Source organism: Oikopleura dioica, chromosome 1, assembly GCF_907165135.1.
Source record: "Oikopleura dioica chromosome 1, OKI2018_I68_1.0, whole genome shotgun sequence".
Lineage (NCBI taxonomy): Eukaryota > Metazoa > Chordata > Appendicularia > Copelata > Oikopleuridae > Oikopleura > Oikopleura dioica.
In genome coordinates, this window is record NC_137291.1 from 13889089 (window position 1) to 13911400 (window position 22312).

General features: G+C 38.8%; 2 protein-coding genes, 3 long non-coding RNA genes and 2 other non-coding genes across 7 annotated transcripts; 5 read left to right on the forward strand and 2 right to left on the reverse strand.

Moving 5' to 3' along the window:
* Window positions 1–174: 174 nt before the first annotated feature.
* On the forward strand, window positions 175–1370 carry LOC145711216 (uncharacterized). The gene is made up of 2 exons (XR_014135133.1): window positions 175–459; window positions 1179–1370. It is a non-coding gene; the product is annotated as an uncharacterized LOC145711216 (long non-coding RNA).
* Window positions 1371–1675: 305 nt separating this feature from the next.
* Window positions 1676–4991, forward strand: LOC145712291 (uncharacterized). The gene is made up of 9 exons (XM_081789977.1): window positions 1676–2125; window positions 2174–2338; window positions 2695–2851; window positions 3283–3440; window positions 3491–3549; window positions 3964–4160; window positions 4199–4357; window positions 4400–4616; window positions 4746–4991. The coding sequence occupies exons 1-9, from the start codon at window positions 1700–1702 to the stop codon at window positions 4897–4899; spliced, it is 1692 nt and encodes a 563-aa protein (XP_081646103.1). The 5' UTR covers window positions 1676–1699; the 3' UTR covers window positions 4900–4991.
* A 4884-nt stretch (window positions 4992–9875) lies between these two features.
* LOC145711131 (uncharacterized) lies at window positions 9876–11622 on the forward strand. The gene is made up of 8 exons (XM_081788861.1): window positions 9876–10015; window positions 10060–10106; window positions 10150–10461; window positions 10510–10842; window positions 10885–10987; window positions 11038–11257; window positions 11296–11446; window positions 11490–11622. Exons 3-8 carry the CDS (start codon window positions 10276–10278, stop codon window positions 11556–11558), a joined length of 1062 nt encoding a protein of 353 aa, XP_081644987.1. The 5' UTR covers window positions 9876–10015; window positions 10060–10106; window positions 10150–10275; the 3' UTR covers window positions 11559–11622.
* Window positions 11623–16811: 5189 nt separating this feature from the next.
* LOC145711353 (uncharacterized) lies at window positions 16812–17251 on the forward strand. Its single transcript, XR_014135159.1, has 2 exons — window positions 16812–17079; window positions 17138–17251. It is a non-coding gene; the product is annotated as an uncharacterized LOC145711353 (long non-coding RNA).
* A 1124-nt stretch (window positions 17252–18375) lies between these two features.
* On the reverse strand, window positions 18376–18446 carry TRNAG-GCC (transfer RNA glycine (anticodon GCC)). The gene has a single exon. It is a non-coding gene; the product is annotated as a tRNA-Gly (tRNA).
* Window positions 18447–18540: 94 nt separating this feature from the next.
* On the forward strand, window positions 18541–18611 carry TRNAG-GCC (transfer RNA glycine (anticodon GCC)). The gene has a single exon. It is a non-coding gene; the product is annotated as a tRNA-Gly (tRNA).
* A 175-nt stretch (window positions 18612–18786) lies between these two features.
* LOC145708675 (uncharacterized) lies at window positions 18787–21397 on the reverse strand. Its single transcript, XR_014134847.1, has 4 exons — window positions 19435–21397; window positions 19151–19387; window positions 18972–19102; window positions 18787–18922 (listed from the first exon to the last, which is right to left on the reverse strand). It is a non-coding gene; the product is annotated as an uncharacterized LOC145708675 (long non-coding RNA).
* Between the last annotated feature and the right edge of the window lie 915 nt (window positions 21398–22312).

Below are 22312 nucleotides of genomic sequence, written 5' to 3' on the forward strand. Positions count from 1 at the left end.
GAAAGAACGAGATTGCATTACGTGGTCTGGGTTTTGGGACAATCGCTAATTCCCGAGAAAGAAACAAAGAAACGTAAAAAATGGATGGTGGCGCGCGCGCGGTGCTCGTTGGTGGTGCTGCTCCGTGTACGTTACCCTGTGGCATTGGAGTTCCAGAGCTGTAACCCACGCGCTTTTTACTTTCGCTAGTGCTACTAGTGCGCTAAGTACCGCAGCATTACTTCTCCAAAACCGATGATTGTTGCTTTGTTATCGAAATGACGAGGCGGGAGTAAACGAAAAATTTTTAAATTCAACATCGAGACAAAAATACAAGAAAAAAAGAAGGCTCAGAAAGTTTATTACAAAAAATAACACACAAAGAAAAATTAAAAGAAAAAAAACGATAAAAAGAGATAATTTTAAGAAGAAAAATGAAGACTTTTATGCTTGCTGGACTCGCAGCTGCGCAAAATTCAGGTTAATTAATTGATTTTAGTGCTAATTTTCGCTCTTATAAGATGACAAAATCTTTTCCACGACCCAGACTCAGGTTTTTACGCAAGTTTCGCAGCCTAGTTTTGATCTCATGTATTGACGACATTTATTTTATAAAAGAGAATAAATTCTTGCCTTCTTCGCCCCATCTCTTCAATTTAGTAATTAAAAATAATCCCTCCCTCGAAAAGTTAAACCCCCAAAACCGCGAAACTGTTTACCAAAATGCCCGTAACGTAAAATCCAATCCCCCAATATCTCCAAGTACAGTAGCTAGAAATCTTTAATCCTTGAGTCAGCTAGTCTTCTCCGAAGAAAATAACCTTTATCCGTAAAATTAAGAATATTCCGTACTGGGCTCGGCAACATGAATAGAAAACCTCAGCTCCTGGAAGAGCTAAAATGAAAAGCCGCGCAGCGGCTTTTTTAAAAACGAAGCCGCGAAGCGTCTTCGCTAGGAGTTGAAAGAAAATAAATTTGGTTTATTTGCGAAGCCGCTTCGCGGCTTTGTTTTTAAAAAAGCCGCTACGCGGCTTTTCATTTCAGCTCTTCAAGGGCATGGCTCAGGTTTTCTACCTAGGTTTCTGAGTCAAGATTCCGTACTTCACCGTAGTTCCAGGATTAGCCATCGAGAACAGCTAACATTTGTAGTGGCCCAAGAAAACAATTTCCGCGTTTCTGTTAAATAAATATATTTATAGATTTCCAATTATATCTTCCGCCGGATCGAGCCGGAGCCTTTGATGGAGCCGAAACCTCATTTTCCTTTCCCCAGCCAAGCCAGAATCTCGCTACTTGTTTGTGGGTGAAGTCGACGTTTCCGGATGGAGGAGAAGTGCTGAGACTGAGCGACACGGAGAGTGGCGAACTCAACCTTTCCGTTTCCGTGAGAGGAAAGGATTACGATTCCCGTGACAACGGATTAGCGAATTTTTGGAAAGAAAGAAATTTCGGGCTTAGCTTTTCTTTTCCTCTTAGAAAGAAAATTGCCAAGTAATTAAATTTGTTCAATTAACCACCTTGCGCAAATTGACCATTATTTTGGTGTTCATCATTTTGACCTTCATCAATTTCGCTTCGATAAAGCCGCCTGCGGCTTATCTTTAGTTAACCCGATTTCGACTCGCTTGAGTTTCTTATTGTCGAAGCCATTTATCAACAAATTGGCAATTGAACTAAAAAGGGTTAAATTTTTTTCACTCATTATTTTGGTCCAAAACAAATGAGTTTATTTTTGATTCGAAAACGCTGCATTAAAATTGTCGTACCAAAAAATTGGTCGACACATCGAAACGGGTTAAAAGCATTACGTAATCCTCAAAAAAAAGACAACAGCGTTCTTCTATCCAACAAACTCTCCAGCGTCGATTTCTCCTTCTCTCAAATCGACCTTCGCGATTTCCGCTGGCACCAAATCTGCACCGATTGTACCACCAGCACCTGCACAGTCTACCTCGACGGGAAAGACAGCGAGGTCCAGCCCTTTTCTTTCCCAACTTCGCAGTTTTCTTCCGTCAATGTAAATTTCGGCTTTGCTTCTGGATTTCAAGGCAAAATTCAAAAGTTCCGAATTTCAAACTCCGAAAATCCGGTCGAAAGCGCGACTGCTTGCGGCGCCCCAGTCAAACAATTATCAAACGCTCAATCGGTAAATACAAAAGTTAAGAAAGAAAAAGAAATTGATAACGCATTTTAGTGGTCCCCCGCCGAGCTTCTTATCACTCGGCCAGTGCACACGCGCGACTACGAGTCGGTCTGCAACGATTTGCTTTCCGTTGATTGCGGCTTGGACTCAATCACCGTCTCAGTTTCCCACTTGCACTTAGAGACGATTGGATTACACGAGAAATTCAAGGAACGAGTTTTTTTTTTACTTTTTTCCAAGATCAATCGAACATTTTCGCTTTCAAAAAGCTAAAAGATGAAATTTAATTCTTAGCCAATCAAAACGTTTGATTTTGCAAATGGACCAATCAGACATCCATACGCAATTTTTCGACCAATCAGAAGCAATTTTCAAACCAATAACCCTACAGACGCGCAAATTTAATGAATCGACCAATAAGAAGCCTGAATTAAACCTTTCACCCAATCAAAACCCTAACATTAAACGTCATGACCAATCAGTGCCCAAAACCTTTTCCCAAAAAATCTGAAGAATTTCTCTTCGAAAGTTTCAAAGCCAATTTGAATAAAAATTCCAAACTCGGTTTTGAGGTATCCCGCCTTTCCGTATTAGAGCATTGCGCCAATTTCACCAGCAGCGACTTCACCACGTTCACCATCGCCCCCCTCGACGCGTGCGGAAGCAAAGTCACCATCAGCGAAACAGACAGGACTGTCAGCAACACTGTCTTGAACTATGCAAACGACGGTACAGGAAACGATCGTCAAATTTTGAATGGAAATTGCCCACAAAAGAGGGCGGGAAAAATTCTTTCTCGTTATTATTTATCACATTAATTTCTTGGGGCAAAAAAAATCTTTATCCATCAACTTCTCTTAAAATATTATGGTTTTTTTTTAATATCTTTGAAATATATATTTTTATAGAGAAGTTCTTCGTTCTTTTGGTCAGAAAAAAATAAGGGTGTCACCTTGTAAAAATCAAAAATAAACGAAAAATTGCCTTTATGGACCCCTTTTTGGGGTTGATAAAAATTTGATACTTATAAAATAATCAGGAAGATTTACGCATATTAATTTTTATATAATAGAGAAAAAATTTCTCACGAGAAAGCGTTTTTCCTATTTTATGGTTTTCATTTATCGTTTTTCTTTCAAATTCTCGATCGTCGAAAACAGTCTTCACCGCGGATTTCCAATGCCAGTATCCAATCGACGTCACGGCTGTAGAATACGTCGAGCCGGTGAAAGAACAAGACGTGATTTTCCAGCAAAAGATCGTCCCCGTCGGCCTCGTGCGATACGATAGCAACAGCTTCCAGGAGCAGTCGCGTAACGTGAGTGCTTATTTTATTCTCTTATCGCAGGTTTTTAAACGTGTGCTTAGGCCTTGGAGCTCTCCCGCGGCGAAATACTCCATCTCGCAGCATTGGCGCCTGATGAGATAGGAAAGGATTTATGAAGCACAAAAATTAAAATTTCGAAAATTTCGACCAATTTTTTTAGTCGAAAGATTGCCCATAAAACGATGAAAAATTAGGAAGTGGCTTAAGGAACCGACAAAAATTTCGACAAATTTTGTGTTGGCGGCAACTCGGCTACTAATTGGCCGGTTTTCCGAATCCAGGCTTCTGATTGGTTGAAAATTTTCACGCAAAATTTGTCGAAAATTTTTGTCGGTTCCTGACGCCTCCGCAAAAATAAGCCCTAGATTGTCGATTGTGAAATTTTGATTCGAAAGTCGACAATTAACGGCTCAAAATCTCAAGTTTATCGACAGTCTAGGACAGAAAATGATAATAGAACGAATTCTCTAGAAAACTTTAATCTAGGTCCTTTTTTTTCTTGAATCCTTGAAAAAGACCGTTCAATCCGCGTGCTGGTGAAATCATGCGAAACTGCCAAAGGCGTGTCTTTACTGTCAGATTTCGGATGTAATTCGGAAGAGGAGACTTCTTACGTTTACACGAATGGGGATTCTCCCGCCGCGCGTTTTTCTCTCGCTGTTCCAGAATGGACAGTTGACGTCAGATGCAGCGTAATCCTCTGCGACAAAGGTAAACTCAACGAAAGAGCCTTTGACTGTATTGTTTAGGCGACGAATGCGAAGTCAAGTGTGGCAAGGGCAAGTCAAGAATTCGCCGCACACCTGAGGGGGATGACCTCACGACGCAGGCGCCCTACATTCCATTGGAAACGACAGCTGCCATGGAGATTGAAGAGAACTGGGAAGAAAAGAAAGAGACTTTCGAAGGTATTTTTTCTAGCGTTTTTCTTTTGTCGATGATCTACGTAGATCTTGTCGAAACAAAACTGGTCTTTGGACCGCTAGAATGGCCAAGGGAGGTACAAACAACAGCTGTTCCTGAGGCCGATTTTGTGACAGAAATGCCAGAAGAGGATGAAATTGCGACGACAGAAATGCCAATCGAGGAAATTCTAGAGACGGAAGAGCTCGAAATCATCGAGGAAAAAGTGAAGGAAACGGTGGAAGTTATCGTCGAAGATATCAAGTATGTTTTCTTAAGGACTTCTCCTGCGAAAGATGATCCGTTTTTGGGTCGAAATAATGGCCTGGGAGAGCCTTAATTTGATGATTTCGCGGATTTTTTCGAGAGCTTGATTTTGAGCTTTGTTTTTAGAAAAGTGGTTGTGGAAGTGGAAGATGGTACGATTGCGGGATCAACTGCCATGTGGACGATTATGTTATCATCGTGTGGCGCGTTATCCGCCGGCATCGCCATGCTCTTCAAGTTCTATCAAAACAAAAAGCGCGAGAATCTGATCTCCTCCTAAGCCCGCCCGCAGCTCCTCCGCCAGTTCAAACATGTTAAGCAGTAAAGACGTCGATTTGTTACTGTACTCCGAGAAATTGTAAATCATAATAAACGCTTCGAGCGGACTTTAAAATGATGCCAGACTCAGGCAGCCTGAGAGTGAGACTCAGAAAAGCGCGAACTCAGGGGAATCCATCGGTTGGTCGCAGGATAAGCCTCTTACTTACTAGTGAAAAGTTTCAAGCTTCTTCTCAAAGTGAAATCAAGGAAGACATTTTTCAAAAATTCTACAAGTAGCAAAAGATTAGATTATTTCTCTGCGGTAAGCTCATCGGAGAGCAGTCGAATAAGCCCGTTCCGCGAAATTCCAAATGCAAATACAAAGAAACTGCTCATTCTGTAAATATGATATTCACTGTAATCGCAAATTGAGAATCTCATCGCCGAGTCACCGTAATCTCCGGTCAGAAGAAAATATACTCGTAAAAATTCTTGAAATGAAAGAAAAAAGTTTTAAAAAGCAAGAGAGTTCAGAAGATCCTTCATCTTTTCCGTTGAATGTCGTCGTCAACGTCAATCAGCAAATGAGCAGCCAAGCAGAAAAGAAGGAGAAGAAGGATAAAAAGTCGCGCATGAATAAACTAAAAGGTCTGTCGCTGGTTTTGAAGATCGTAGTGGCTCTTTTGACAATCCATGGAATCGTTACGCCTTTAATTATTTCGAAAATGAGTCCTCATTCGGATTCGCAAGACAATTCCACAGCTGCAGCTTCAGGTAACGTTGCTAAAAATCAGAAAAACTGAATACAATTTGTTGGCCAGGAACTGCTTCTGAAAACGTAGACATTCTCCGGCTTCAACAAGAAAACGACGAGCTTCGAAAAAATAATTCATTGATGAAAGAAAGCCTTAAAGAAGAGCATAAAGAAAAAGAAAACCTCAATAAACAATTATCATATAGACTAACAGAGATCGACGAACTCAAAGCAGAAAGCGAAAATTGCTTCGGACGGGAGAAGAATTCACTGATGATTCTTTCTGGTTTTGAAAACAAGACTGAGCTTCTCAGCTACGTTCTCAAACCAGACGGCAGCCAGAATTCTGTGGAAATCAAAATGCCTTTTTCCGGTCATAAATACCACTACCTTAACAGTTCGATTTATGCTTTGATTCGTGGAAAAGTCTACATTTTTGGAGGATATTATAAAGGATATGAGCTCAGAGTAAGTCGCGGTAAAAAAAAAGAAAATAATCAATCGTTTATTTACATTGAAATTCAGATTGCGATGATAAGTGGCTGTGAAATCAAAGAGCTAGAAAGCAAACTAAATTCCCATTTTACATATAACTCTGCTGCAGTGACGGCAGCGGATCAACAATCAGGTAAATTTCCTTTCGTAATGAGCTTGGTGTTACCTTGAATTATTTAGAAATTATATTTTTAGCCATGATTTGCTTTCCCCGTGATGACGAATGGAGAAGTTGCGAAGAGTTCGACGGAACCGATGTTTCAATAAAGCCGGCGACAAAATACTCGCACAAGGGTTCATGCTTGGCGCTTTACAATAACAAACCAGTTACAGTCAGCTCCAGTCTAAGCGACGGCTACAAAAAAGTGGAGAAATTCGATGGAGTTTCTTGGATAGAACTCGAAGATTTTCCGAGGTAAATCGATTTTATGATTTATTTTTTGATTATTTGAAGTGCAATCTACTTTCACTCCTGCATTGGAGTCTTCGACGGATATCTTCTCTTCGGAGCGAAATACAAAAACAATGGTAAATATGGCAATTCAAAGGATGTTTATCTACTCCGTGACTCAAAATGGACCGTGGTTGGCAAACTCAATGAATTTGTAAGGCTTTCTTTGTTTGATAGATCCATAAAATTTTAGCATTCTTACTCTACTGCAACGCGAATCGGAAATACGATTTATCTTGTGAGCGGCAGAAATCAACGGTCTCATATGTATGTTATTTTAAAAACAAAACAATTATAATTAAACTAAGTTACGCTGTGGAAAAACTAGAATGGGACGGAGAGAAAATATCCTCGGCAAAAGTCATCAAAAATCACTCAAAAGAATTTATTCGGCCGATAGTATTTCCAGTTGATGAGTTTTACTGTACATAAATTTTTATAAAAGCATTTGAGTAAATAAAGCCCGAAAATCACTTTACATGTCCATGACAAAATTAAAAATTTATAGTAAAAAGTATCAAATGAGTCAGGGAGCCTGAGAGCCTTACACACAAAAGCGCGTTATCAGGAGAATCCGCCGGTCGGTCGCAGACTAAGCCTCTCGCTTGTATAAAACAGCTTTTTTAATGAAGAGAATTCTAAGTATAAGAAAACGGGACCGCCCGGAAGAGCTTAATCTAGACGAGTATTCGCAAATTAACAAGTGAGATTCTGAAAGTCTTATTGATTTTTTTGTGAGTTTTTTTTTAAAGCGATGATAAAACTGAGAAAAATGAAGAATCTACAGTATCTTCTGGACCAAATCAAGCTTCTCCATCGACCCCTGTATATTTTTCAATCAACGTCAACAACATGCCAAATACAGTTAATGCCAGCAGTCCAGAAGAAAAATTGCCGGAAAAAACTTGGATTGAGAAACTAAAAGGCGTTTCGATTATTTTGAAGATTTTGGTTGCTATCTTTACAATCGGAGGAATTGTGACCCCGATAGTCCTTTCAAAAACGAGTACTCATTCGGCTGCCTTGGTCAGTTCTACGGTCGTTCCAGTCAAAGTGCAATCAACAACGATTTCATCAGAAACGACTCAAAGGGCTTCGCCAACTAAAGCCACAACTAATGATGGTAAGGATTTATTTCTCATTCGAAGTTTTAACTTTTCAAGTTTTTTTTCAAATTGAAGAAAAAAATGAGACTATGCAAATGAAAAACGAGCATCAACAGGGTGTCATTGAAGAGTTTGAAAAGAAAATTCAGGTTGATAAAATCAGTGCAACTAATAATTATAATATTTCACTAGCGATTGGAAAATCGTCTTGAAAAAGACAAAGAAGAAAAAGAAAAACTTCAAAAACAATTATCAGTTGTCTTGACGGAAAATGCAGAACTCAAAATACATCGCTCACTGATGGTGCTTTCTGGCTATGAATCAAAAACTGAGTATCTCAGCTATTTTCTCAAACCAAACGGATATCAGATTCCTCGGGCAATAAACATGCCTTCTTCTAGTAATGCACATCACTACCTTTACGCATCGATTTCTGCTCTGATTTACGGAAATGTCTATATCTTTGGTGGATGGTCAGAATATAAGTTCCGGGTAAGTTGCGCTAAGAAAATCAATAATTGCTTATTCATTTAGATTGCGGTTATATCTGGCTGTGAGATCCAAGAGCTAGAAAATAAACTCAATTTTAATTATGACTGGAACTCTGCAGCATTAACGGCAGCGAATCAACAATCAGGTTAATTTGAAGCTTTGGTGGGATCTATTCATGGTAAAGAATTTATAAATGCTAAGTATGATTTCTAGCTTTGCTCTGCTTTCCAAACGACGAAGAATGGAAAAAATGCGAAGAATTCGACGGAACCTCTATTTCAATGAAACCGGCCACGAAATACTCGCACAAAGCTTCCTGTTTGGCTTTCTTGAACGACGAAGTCATTGTTGTCAGCTCCTGGGAATATGACGGCCCCAAAAAGGTGGAAAATTTCAATGGCGTTTCTTGGGCACAGAGAGGAGATTTTCCAAAGTAAATCCATTTATTCATATTTTTGACTTTTTGAAGGGCAATTTATCTCCACTCCTGTATCGGAGTCCACCATGGATATCTTCTCTTCGGGGGTCAATATGAAGACCAAGGTGAATATTACCACCCAAAAGATGTTTATTTACTTCGCAAATCCGAATGGACAGTGGTTGGCCAACTAAAAAAAGGGGTAGGCCTCTTTTGTATAAAGCTATGCTTTTCGCCTTCATTTTTAGCACACTTACTCCTCTGCAACGAAGATTGGAAATACGATTTATCTTGTAAGCGGCAGCAGCAAACCGTATGTAAACCCAATAACTATAAGTCATTCATTAATTATTGAACTTAGTTTTGCTGTTGAAAAACTTGAATGGGATGGAGAAAAAATATCATCGGCAAAAGTCATCAGCGATCACTCGAGCGAATTTTATCGGCCGATTATTTTTCCTGTCGATAAATTCTACTGTGCATAAGTTTTAACAAAAATAAATCAATCAAACTCTTCAAGTTCTATCAGAACAAAAAGCGCGAGAATTTGATCTCCTCCTAAGCCCGCCCGCAGCATTTGCGCCAATTCAAACATCGATTTGCGAAAGACGTCGATTTGTTACTGTACTCCGAGAAATTGTAAATCATAATAAACGCTTTAACTCCTTTTGATAATTTTCAAGCGGACTTTAAAAAAAATAGTGCATTATCAGGGAAATCCCGCTAGTTGAGACTCCAATTAAATTTACTCAGAAGGTGACTCACTATTTTTATAGAGTCACCAGCGAGAGCCAGAGTATTAACAAAAGAGAAATGATCTATTTTCTTTTACTCTTTACGAAGCTGATTTCAGCGGCAAATGCGCGGGTTTCTTCTTTTTTTCTTTTTTTCAATATTAGATCGCTCATTTTTATTCGTAAACCCTAAAAAAAGATATGCAGCCTCGAATTTTCATGCCCAGCTTTTTGCAAAAGCAGCAAAGGGCCGGCAAAAGTTGCCAGAAACAGGGCCGCGAAATGCAAAAAAGCGGCCGAGGAAGAATTCAAGCGCTGCCTAGGAGAATGCATCTTCGTTGATTGCGTCGATGAATGCCAGAATCAATTTCGGCGTGAGCTGGAAACATGTCCCTGCTGGCAAAACGACGAGTCTCGAAATCGTTGTACGGAGAGAACGGTCCTTGATCTCGAGCAATATCGGAAAGGTTCAGAAAAAATGGTTTTGTTATGGCTAAATATTGCTTTTCTTGACTTAAAAAAGTATCATGGTCGACGATCTACAGGAGCATGCGAATGGCCTTGAAAGCGAAAACCAGAAGTTGAAAGACGAAATTGAAATTCTCAATCAAAAGTCAAAAAGTCTCTCTGAAAACCTATCAAGCATGGAAATTGAGAATGAGAGACTTTCAAGCGAGGAAAAACGGTAATTTTACTCGTGAAAATTTTGACGATGAATTTCTGACTCAGACTAAAAACGAGAAATAACAATTTGTGGAGAAAACTTCAAGAAAAAGGTAATTTTGGAGAGAATCTTTCATCTGGTGTAATAAAATCTAGATGCGGAAATGAACAGGCTTCAAACTGAGAATGCAAATTTGATCGCTGCCAATGAAGAACTAAAAACATCAAAAACAGATACAGAGGAGGTGCAGACTGCCTTGGCTGAAATCAAGGAAGATTTGGATGAAACAAAAATGGAAAAAAGCGAGATTCAAGAATATTTGGACATTGAAAGAGTCAAGTAACGAAAAATCCTTGTTTGCTTTTTTAAAGACTGCGATACTTAGAAATTCTGACCTTCAAAGCGAAATCGAAAATTGTAGAAATGAAATTCAGGAAGAAAAAGAGCAATGCTTACAGACTACTCAGGTATTTTAATGGTTTTTTAATTGATGCTTATTTTATTAAAATGACAAGGCTTTGACGATTGATCTCGAGCGAACTGAAGATGAAAAAGAAGCAATAGAGACGCGAATGTCAAATAATGAAAGAGATTTGGAGAAACTCAAGTTCGAAAACGAAAAGTGCTTCGGACGGGAGAAGAATTCGTTGATGGTTCTTTCTGGCTATAAGTCTCAAACAGAGTTTCTCAGCTACGTTCTCAAACCTGACGGAAGCGAGAGTCCTCGGACAATCAAGATTCCTTCGTCTAAAAATGGAGATCATTACCTTTTCGCATCAATTTCTGCTTTGATTCGTGGAAAAATCTACATTTTTGGTGAAGGAAGTAACATAGACTATGGACTGAGGGTAAGAACGCAACTAAAACTAAATCATAGCTTATTAACTTAGATAAGAATGATAAGTTGGTGTGGAATCAAGGAGTTAGATGTCAAATTAAACAATAATTATTACTTCGGCTCTTCTGTAGTTACGGCGGCTGATCAACAATCAGGTAAAGACTTTGTTGCGATTGAAAAGGCTTCAGTTGTTTATTTATTTTAGCGTTGATTTGCTTTCCGGATGATGAAAATTTCAAAAAATGCGAAGAATTTGATGGAAGTGCTGTTTCAATAAAACCGGCGACGAAATACTCGCATAGAGATTCATGCTTGGCGCTCTACAAAAACCAACCAGTTGCAGTCAGCTCCGAACTTTCTGACGGCTACAAAAAAGTGGAGAAATTCGATGGCGCTTCTTGGACGGAAATGGAAGATTTTCCAAAGTAAATCGATTTTATATTTATTATTTGATGATTTGAAGGGCAATTTTGGTTCACTCCTGCATTGGAGTCTTCGACGGATATCTTCTTCTGGGAGGTTCATACCAAGAAAATAATAAATATTACAGTATAAAAGATGTTTATTTACTTCGCAACTCAAGATGGACCGTGGTTGGCCGGCTCAATGAATATGTAAGGTCTTTATTGAACAAGGCGAAATGAGCTTGAATTTTAGCATTGGTACTCTTCTGCAACACGAATTGGAAATACGATTTATCTTGTGAGCGGCAAAAAAGAACCGTAAGTTATTCGAAAGAATCAATCAAAAATATTGAACTTAGTTTCGCTGTGGAGAAACTTGAATGGGACGGAGAAAAAATATCCTCGGCGAAAGTCGTCAACAACCACTCAAGCAAATTTTATCGCCCGATCATATTCCCTGTCGATGAATTTTACTGTACCTAAACTCTTGCACAAAAAAATAAATAAGCTGAAGTCACGACAAATCAACAAAATAACTGACTCTATAGTGTAAGCCTAACTCTTATCGTTTAGAATTTGAAATCAAGGAAGAGATTTTTCCAAACAAACCCAAAGTAGCTCTCCGGCTGAGTCAGAAATTTCTACTTATGTCTAAAAATTAATGAACCGTGCCAGTCAAGCCAATATATCAACGGCGTGAAATGGCACTTTTTGAGTGTTACTGTACTTTTATCGCGCCTTTTGAGAAGGTCGTTTTTAATGAGCTTATCATTTTACACCTTTTATAGCTTTCTCTAAAAAGATTTTAAAGTCGTTAATTGGAATTTTTCCGCCGATGAATATTCAGAAGGCGGCTTTTCTAGCGCCCAAGAAAGCTCGAAGCCGCAGCTACTTTGAATATAAAGTGCAATTGTCATCTTATCGCAATCCATCTCCTGCCAGGGAAAGTGCTTTATGCAAAACGCAGAAAAGAATAGAATGTGTGTTTTCCTTCCAGATACAAATCTGCTTCAATCAAAAAGCTTACTTCTCCAAAATTGTGATTTACTCCGACATCTCTGACTAAAAACCGGCATTTTTTTTGTCCAAGATTGTGAAGAATACTTCGAAAGTGTGGCCCAAGATTGCTTAGTCAAGATTTCCCTGTTTTGATTGGTCAAAAGCGACAAATCTCGCGTGGGCAGCTAATCGGCTGCTAATTGGCCGGTTTGCCGAATCCAGGCTTCTGATTCGTTGAAATTTTCGCGTTTTTCTTGACAATTTCTTGGTTGAATAATTCTAGCGCAGATTCTAGTATTCAATTAACTAGAATGATTCTCAATTATTCCAAAAAGAAACGACCCTTTTCTTCCGGTGCTTTTATGTTCCTAATCAAGTGCTTTTTTTTCTTTCTTTTCTGCTTGACAAGTCTTTTTCGGAGAAGATGAGGTAAAAACAGTTTTCTAAGTTTCTTGTTTTTGAATTGCAGATTTTATGCAGCTTCGATCATTTTGACAAGACCGTGTTTAGCCTCGCGTATTTTTCTTTTTCCGAAAACGTGTATTTTTGAAAATGTATTTTTCGGTTTTGAAGAGAAAGAGCTTGTTCTAAGTACTGTCAGTTGATTTCCCCCGTTGCGTTTATTTTATCGATATCCGCAAGTAAGGGTTTGCAAAAACTAACATGGCAAACATCTGGCAGATATTTCGGAAGAGCAACAATGCGGTAAATGAACACACGTTCCATTTTTGAATATAAGAAGCAGTAAATCTTTCCTTTTGCAAAATGCAAATAACGATACGAAATAGGCAAATAGTAATTTTCTATAAAGATTCCGCTTGCTGCCTTTTTCTCGCTCTAATTTGAAAAGAGAAATATCGCGTAGATCAAGTAGCGACTCGCATTGTTATAGCGAGTCCTATATAGGAGATTACAGAAGTCTTTCATTGACTGAAGCGTCTGAGAGTCCCGTTGATTATACTCGCGAAAATACTCCTCGAATACCGGGACGTAAGATATCGAACGATTGAATGAGTATAAAAGTTAATTCAAGAGTCATTATCGCCTGCTGATGTCAAAGCAATGATAGAGGAGCATACAAGGCCATTACATGATATAATTTTCGAAAATCGAACCGATCTATACAGAATGAAAACAGAATTGAGAGAATCGCAGAGTAGTAGAAAGCGAATGGAAGAAAAAATATCGTACCTTGAAAATTGGAAGAAAACTCAAATGGTGACGATGCTTGAAATGAAAAGACAAACAGACGATATTGTGGTTGATCTCGCTCAGATTCAAGTCCAACTAAATGCAAAAATAAAAGAAAACGATGAACAAATTGGTGGATTAAAAATCAAAGTCAAAGACTATGAACAAGAGATCGCAAGCTGTAGGAAGGAGATCGAACGACAAAAGCTTCTTCTGAAAAGAGTAACATAAATTATTGAAAAACATCTCTTTCTTTACAATAAAAGCCTTTACTGTTAATTGCCGTAACTTGAAGGAAAGAACTCGAAAATCTGCATGAGCAAGTTTTAATTTCCGCCGAAAGTCATTCAGTCCAGTTTCCGGTTCGTCAAAATCGCGGCGACCTCAATTGAAGAGATGGAGAACCGCACACGTCCGATAATTCAAGATTGTTTGAAACCGGCCGCCCAATTTCCATGAAATGCTAGCCAGCGCTGACGCAAAAACTGTCACTCTTATCAAATCCTCTAGTTTCTATTCCTTAGCTTTTGATAAAAAGCGTTCTGGGAAGAAACAAGCCGCGAGTATTTATAGTTACGTCCAGTTGAGGGCACACTTGAGAGTGGATCCTCTAATAACAGTTTCACTTTGTCCGGGCGAGATGGCTCCCTTCCGTTCTTTTTTAGTTGATTCGGGGAAGAACACGTTTTTGTAATTTTTTTTCTTTATGATCTGGCTTTCGAAAGAAAAAAAAAATATTTCTGTCGCTAAGTGGGGCTGTTTTTATTTTCGGTAATCTGATTGGCTGATACACTTGATTTTCCAATGATTTATCAAATTTTTTTTATTGCGAATCATATATAATGAATTCAATAAAATTTACTCGCTAGAAGGCGCTGTTTGAATTTTCTCAATTCTGATTGGCTGAGAAGCTTATATCCCTAGTTTCATTTTCAGTGATAAATGATTACTAATAATAGCTAAACTGTGAATGATTTTTTTCCGCTGAGTGGCGCTGTTTGTATTAACTCGGTTCTGATTGGCCGGAACAATTTCAAAGAGAAGATTTCGTATTGAAAATGTTACAAAATCACTTACTTTTCCGGCGCCAATTCAAGTGATTTTCGCGCTTTAGAAATCAAAAGTACTAATCTTCGAAATGAGCCCTTATCTCGGCGGCTTATTTCTGTTCAGCGAGAGCTCGCAAGTCGATCAAAAGAAGAGATTCGCTAGAATTGACAAGACAAATGGCCACTTCAAGCGCGTTTCAATTGAACGGGGGTTCTGTTAGATTGCTTGTAAAATTGAAAGCAGAAATTGGTTTATTTTCGAAAATGTGTTGACACGCTTTTTTTGTGTTTTTCGCCAGTTCCGTTGAATTCCGCTTTTGATCATTATTTTTAGACCTTTTTTATTAAAAAAAAATTTTAAGATTTTACGCCGTCGGATGAAATTATTCGTTATCGAAAGAAGCCGCTGTAGAAAATTTTTATTTCAGAAAAAAAAATTTTAAGTAAAAAATTGTCAAATTGATTGAAACTGGTTACTTTGATGCGCCGCACGTTCCATTCGCGATATGAATATTCGCAAATGGAGCCGATATCAGCTTTGTTTGATCGAAGTTGAGACATTATCGGTCAACATGAGCCGGATTGGCACGTGCCCCGCCAAGTGCCCCTGACGTAAATGGAGGATAAGTGCGCCCAGCTGATTCCTTCCTTTTTTCCGATTCAGAAAAGTGTCCTCCTACTGTAAACACAACTGTAAAGAGACAAATAAAACAAACATGTGGTTTTAAAAAGCTTCCTCTGATAGCTCTTTTCTGGCCAATCAGAAGCCAGAAAATCCGGAAACAGCGCCACTTAGCGGAAAATATAGAGATCTTTCGTTTTAGCCAATCAGAAGCAAGAAAAATCGAAAACAGCGCCGCTCAGCGGAAAATCGAACTTTTCTTTATAAAAAATTATTAGATACTGTAGTTGAAAAAAGAGGAAATTAGACACGTGAGAAGAGAAAATATAGAGTTTGGGTTTAATACAAAAAACGCGTCAGAATCCAATAAGCCGCGGTCGTTTACTTGATTTAGTAAAATGAAACGCCCGGTCGAATCTCTCTTTTGATCAGCCACTTTCTCACGTTATCTACAAACAAAAATACTGTATCTAAAAACAGGAAAACCCGCTAGAATCTCAACTGAAAGATCAAAGGTCAAAAGGAAAGAAAAAAAGAAGGTATTTCGGAAGAAAAAATCCGGGAAGATAAAAATTCCTGGAGCGTTTTTCAGGGGATGAGCATCTTCCGAGAGCATCGAGTGCCAGTAGCGACGAAAGTATTTTTCAAAATATTCCATTCATTCTGCTTCAATTCCGCTTTCTAATGAGCCAAAAGGTCAATCTAAAAAAAACGCTCACATCATCTCTTGAAGCCCTTTTTTTCATCATCAAAGCCGAAAAATTACAAAACGATGAGAATCTTACCGGCTTTTTAAAAAAGCGAGGGAGAATCACTTTCTAAATTTAAAGAGCTGAGAATCGCCTGACGCTCTCATTAGCGGAAGGAGGCCAGTTTCTAACGAGCAGTTGGGAGATTTTTCTCGCGAGTTTCAACAGCGACTAAATGCCACCATTAACAAACGTGTGATGCTCCATGACCACGTGATTTTCGCTCGCGAAAGATTTTCTTTGCGAAAAATTCGAAATCGCCCGCGTCAAATCAAAATTAACAATAAAAAGTATCTTATTTTGAAGCAGTCTGTTTTGATCATTTTTTGTCTTTCTGACGAGTCTATCTTTTTGAACTGTTGTCCGGCTGAGGTCTTCAACTTCCGAGTCAATATTTCCCTTTGGCGGCTGGAGCTTCTGTTTGTCTACCGGTGAGTTGCGTTACTGTTGCGGTCCTGGACTTCTGAGACAACGAATCTGATCGAAAACACAGATCTTCCAAGAAAAAATCGGCGATTTTGAAAAGAGGATTTTTGGTTTTGCATTCTTTCCGGGCTGATCATTTTTTTTGAAAATAGAAATGATTACGGCAGACTTTATTTCTTGTAAATTTGAGCAAAAATTTCAAAGAGAAAAGATTTTTTGTGATGCTTATTCGTGTTGATGTTCCTCGAATGTCATCATTCTTAATCGATGAAGTCGCGCTTTCGTTCATCCCGTTTTCATCCCAAGAAAGCCAGTGGCCATACCAATCGTTTTGGTCGTTTTGTCACATTTTAAAATTGAATATTTTTTCTCAGTTTGCTGAGCGAATCTCTATTACGGTTAGGGTTAGGGTTGCTAGCTAGAAGCGGAGTTTCTTTCCGGTCTAAATTTCTATCCCAACAATTTGAGTGGTCCGCTTACTGTCTATTTTTTCATCTCGCTTTGAAGGTAGAAGCGCTTAGACCGGAAATTAACTCCCACTTTAGTTCGCTTAAAAGCAGCCGTCAAGAGATCTCTTCATCAGACTGAGAAAAAAAAGAATTGATTTTTAAAATGGGACAAAACGACCAAGACGACTGCATCACCAATCCGTTTCATTGGAAAGACGAAAATGATGGATATGCTTACGGATACGATGAGTTACCTCGCGACTTCATTGACTCCCTCAGTGCTGAACAAAAAGCAAAGCTCCAGGAACTCAAGGAAAAGAACAAGGAGTTCGCTGCTACGCTCACCAAGGATCAACAGGCACAGAGTCAGACCTTTTCTTGAACCATTCTTTACGTTATAAGATAACTCTGAACAGGATCTTATGCGAAGATGAAGAAATTCAACATCTGAAAAAAATCATTTCTCTCCTTAAAAATTTTCTCATATGAATTTCAAATTTCTGCTCAAATTTTCGATAAATAAAGTCCCTCGTAAGCATCCTTTGGACAGTAACGCAACTCACAGGGGTGAATTTTTGATAAGTTTTCACGCGTCATCCTCGTGTTGTGAAAATAACTTTCATTTCGGCAGGATCAAGCACCTGAAACATTATTGACGCGAACAAGCGTTGTTTCACAAATCCAAAAAAAGAACGAAAAAACTCTCGACTTTGCATAAACTAGAAACGCGCACAATTGGACTTGTAACATCGTGTTTTTTGTTACGAATACTTTGATCGGCATTTGCATTATTCTGAAAGCCCTAGAAACCGTCACTTTTCGGTCAAATTCAGCATCTTTTTGTGCAAAAAGATTCAGGATCATCCGACTTTTCGGAGCGAGATCTTATCACCTCCTGTTTTTGGCTTTCTTATCACTCCCTGTTTTAGTTTTAGTGATGTAATCTTTGTCCAGTATTTATGAATTGAGAAATATATCTTCAGAGCGCTGAGAAAAAGGCTGTTTAGAAATCAAATTGCCGGGCAAAATCTCTCATATTTTTCGTTTATGGTACACCCAGCTTATGTTTTTTGATAACAGGTGGGTCAGACTCGGGGTGAAGAGCATGACACAATCGTTTTTTTTTATGAAACGAAATTTACTTTTGATATTTTTTTGTTAAAATCAATTAAATTATTTTTTTTTTTGAATTTCGCGCCAAAAAAATATTTTTGAATTTCCCGCAGTTTTTGAATAATTTTAGGTATTTTTATTAATTTACCGGACATTTTTTTTCTGAAAATCTAAAAGAAAAATCGCGGAAATGCAATTCGCGCCGGGGCGTGCGCGTCAATTAGCGCTTCGGTCATTTTTGGCGCGCGATTCAAAAGGGCTGACTTTGGCGGTGTAGCGGGTGTCACCAATTAGGCGCATGTTTAGCCGATTAACCGCGTGGAGGAGGCGCTTGTTGGGAAGTAGCCAACTGCTGACCCCAAGAAACATGGATCAGTGGGTGTTGAAAGACTTGTAAGGATCAGTTGCCAAAATAAAGAAGCTCTTTTACGAACGCTTTGATGGCCGCTGCGGATTAGTGTATCAGAGTCATAGCTAGAAAACTTAGGTCCCAGAGGGTGGTCTTAAAATACCGAATTCTCATCAAAAATCGGTAAAAGATTGCAACGTCCGGGAATCGAACCCGGGCCTCCCGCGTGGCAGGCGAGAATTCTACCACTGAACCAACGTTGCCTGAGGGGCGTGCTCAAATAAGCAGTACTGATTCCTTCTGACAGGGGATGAGGGTTTATTTAATCTGTAGTGGCTAATTAGAGCCGTTCATCAAGCAACGTTGGTTCAGTGGTAGAATTCTCGCCTGCCACGCGGGAGGCCCGGGTTCGATTCCCGGACGTTGCAAGCTTTTTCCCATTTTTTCGTGAGTTTAACAGATCTCATACATTTTAAGACCACCCTAAGACCACTAAATAGGCAAAACGACCTTATTTTGTCAAAAAGAAAGCTTTTTTCATCCAAATGCGAATTTCTGCTAAAATATGTCGGAAAAGATCAGTGTAGCGATAAGTTTTATTTCCGTCACTACAGTACGAGAAAAACAGTTTTCCCTAAAATTCTGTGTTCGCCAAATGTGCCATCTGGTTCTTGCGAAGTCGAGTGTTCAAGTCCCAGCCGTGCGGGTCGGCGATGATCGCGTACGATCGATCGGTGATCTGAAAGTATTTTTTTAGCTTTTGAGCATTTTCGTCAACCCTTTCTTACCAGATCGGGCAAGTCTTGGTAGCAATTGAAGCACTTTTCGGGAAAGATGCGCTTCGGGTTCTCGGGTCGGTGAGTATCCACGTTTTCGTCGGAGAAGTAGTCCGGGTCGATCGTGAAATGCGCTGTTGGCACTAGAAAAAGAGGTTCAAAATTGGGTCGCTAAACTATAAAACGCTTACCGGGCTTGGCTTTCTTCAACTTTTCCTCCAAGAAATCGACATTTTTTCGAAGAGACTTGTTGCTTTGTCGAAGCCCCTTGTTTTTCGGCTCGAAAAGCTGCGTTAAAAACCTGAGTCAGGGGAGGGCCGGCACCTGACTCAGGTTTTGGCACAGGTTTTCGAGCCGAGCCTTATTTTCTTCTCGGAGAACTTTGACTTGTCTTTCCAGCAATTCTTGGACAGTTTCGCTGTTTTCCACTAAAAAACGCGAAACATCCCTTTTTGAATTAAAGTTTAAAACTTACATTGATGTTTTACCATGGATTCGTTCAATTTAGCCAGCTTCTTCTGCAATTTCTCGTCCTCTTTTCGCATTTCGGCGACGAACTCTCGCTCCTTCTCTTCCTCCGACTTTCGCTTTTGTCCCGAAATTCTTGAGCTTTCTCCGACTTTTGTTTCTTCGAAGCCATTTTTTCCTTCTTCGTCTTCTCGTCACTGGTTGGTGATTTTTTGAAAAATGAGCTTCACGTGGCGACGCAGCGAGTTTTTATACTCTCCCTTCGGCTCGAAAAAATGATTTCAGGAAAAAATGACTTCAGCGCTGAGAGCTACTTTTTCGAGTGTCTCGCAGACTGCCCAGATTTCTAATGAAGTTGAAAGCCTGATAAAACTCAATTTTTCGATTCAAAATTTAAGGGGATAGACCTCGAAAAGCGCCAGAATTTCGGCGATCCCTAGAATCGAAATTTTTCTGAAGCTGTTCCATGAATAGCCATTCCCGTGCGGCCGAGTACCTTCATTATCGTCCCAAGTGTCCATTATTAAACCGCAAGGCCGCTTACGTTTTCGCCCATCTTTATTCAACCCTTTTCGTAAAATTTTCGAAAACGTAAAAATGACTAATAAATTCAAATTTATTCGTCTTCAACTTTTTTCAACGAAAATTTGATTCTGCAAAAAATACATTTTCGACTCAAAATTTTCAATTTTTCGACTCAAAAATGAACTTTGAGAACTTTTCTTTTTTCCCAAAGTTCTAATTTTTGAGTCGAAAAAGCTCGGTATTTTTTACAAAAAGAAATTCCACCGCAAGATCTCTCCAAATGCCGGGCGAGTTGTAATCGAGGTAGCGGTGCTTTGTCGATTTTCGAAGACAGAAAAAGAGAAAGGGAGGAGTTCGAGTTACAAACGTGAAGAATGCAAAATCACGAAATCACAGATCGCGAGGAGGACCGTCTGACCGCCGTCTTGGTCACCCACGTGTCCATCGTTTTTGCATTTTTACGATTTTTAATAAGACAGAAGTTTTCGCTAAAAGTTCTTATTTCTTTTATTTTTCTATTTTGCAAGGGATTCTTGAAGGGAAAATGCATTGAGAACCTAAAAATTTTGCTGCATTTCAGAAATGAAATAAAAGAAAAAATAATTTATACAAAAATATAGCCAGATGAATCTTCTTATCGTTTTTTTCTATCAAAAGCTGGAGACATTGCATAACAGGCATTTTGCTTCACTTTAAAAATTGGAAAAAATTAATGCTTGCGCTGCATCACTTCTTTCAGATGAATCAGTTTTCATTTTATTTACTTGCTGAAATTTTGAAGAGTCCGTATTTACAACCGAAAATGGGCGCCATCTGCTGATTAGATCTAGAACTGGAGCATGACGGTAGATGACTTGAGAAGATTAAATTTTCACGTAGAATGGTCTCAAAATTCGGCCACCCTAATTTGAGGTTAGTGTTAGGGGGGTTCCAAGGGGGGGAGCCCCCTAGGTTAGGTCTTAGGGTTAGGAACTGCGTACTTTTACCCACGGGGGGTCCCGGGGGCGAAGCCCCCAGGTTTGGAGTAGGGTTAGGAAAAATATAAAAATCAAATTATACTTGGCCGAATTTTGAGGTCATACTACCATCTCTGAAAATTTTCAGAGATTGATCCATCCGCTGTTCAGAAAAGATCTTCTAGGTCCTGACCCAGGTTTTCTTCACCAGCTAGACAAATTAAAATCAGTTTATTTTTCAGGAAAACATAAAAATTTCTAAAATATTTTCTATTATAAGAGCATTAGAAGCTCAGGTACTTATGGCATAGTAATCAGGTTGATTCATTTTAAAATTTCAAATAAAAAACAACAGCGATTGATGCAATATCGATATAGCTCATCAGAAAATGCGTTCATTTTGTAACTTTTCTTCGTATTTTTCAGCGCATGGAAAAATGGAGTAATAAACCTAATGATTCATTTTAGCGCACTTATTGCCGGAGTCAATGTCAGTTCTCTTGTGTTCATTTTATTGGTGTGCTTGAAATCTGGATTTCGACTTTTTATCAAGAAAAAATGCGCCATCTAGACGAGCACATCTGGGGAACGCCTTGCTGGAAAATATGGAAGTTGATAATTTTTAAAGATAAGAGCCTGCCTAAGATTGATTGAGTCGGTTGATTGACACACTTGTTCGTTTTTTTATTTGGGCTGAAATCGGAACATTTTACGAGAGATTAATTAACGATATTTTTTTCGTAAAAATCTAAAAAATTGGAACAATTGAAGTTTTTCAATATTTTTATTTCGCATTTATTCAGGTGTAAATTGTCTTAGACAGTCAAGAAATATAAAGCAGAAAGTTTCATTTTATTCTCACTAAATTTTTACAAATCATCTGAATAATTTGAGAAACTGAACAAAAATCTATCGATTCTATTTTGCTAGAAGAAATCATAGAAATTCGAGATAATCTTGATTCAGTTTGGTACTTAAAAATCGCCGTTTTCCGTTTTATAAGGATTCATAAAGCGCCATCTATCGATCAACATCTCGAAAAAATAGAGCGTGACGGTCGATAATTTCAAAAGATGGAACCTTCGCTCTGAGATTAATCCATTCTTTTCAAAACAAACGATTATTTTCTTCTTGTCTTGAATCTATTATTTTATGATATTATTTTTTGAAACGTGAATCTCAGCAATTCCACTTCAAATAATCCCTAATTCCTTTGATAAGAAAATCGCTCAGTCGCGATTTTTTAAAAATCCTTTCTACTCACGTTGAAATTTTCAAGGAGGGTATTTTTGCGCGTTGAGCGAATTCACCTGTAATGATTATTTGAACGAGACTGATTACACTAGGGCCGAGAGCCGGGCGCTCTTCCGATAGGCACTGTGCGAAAAACGTAACTGTAAAATC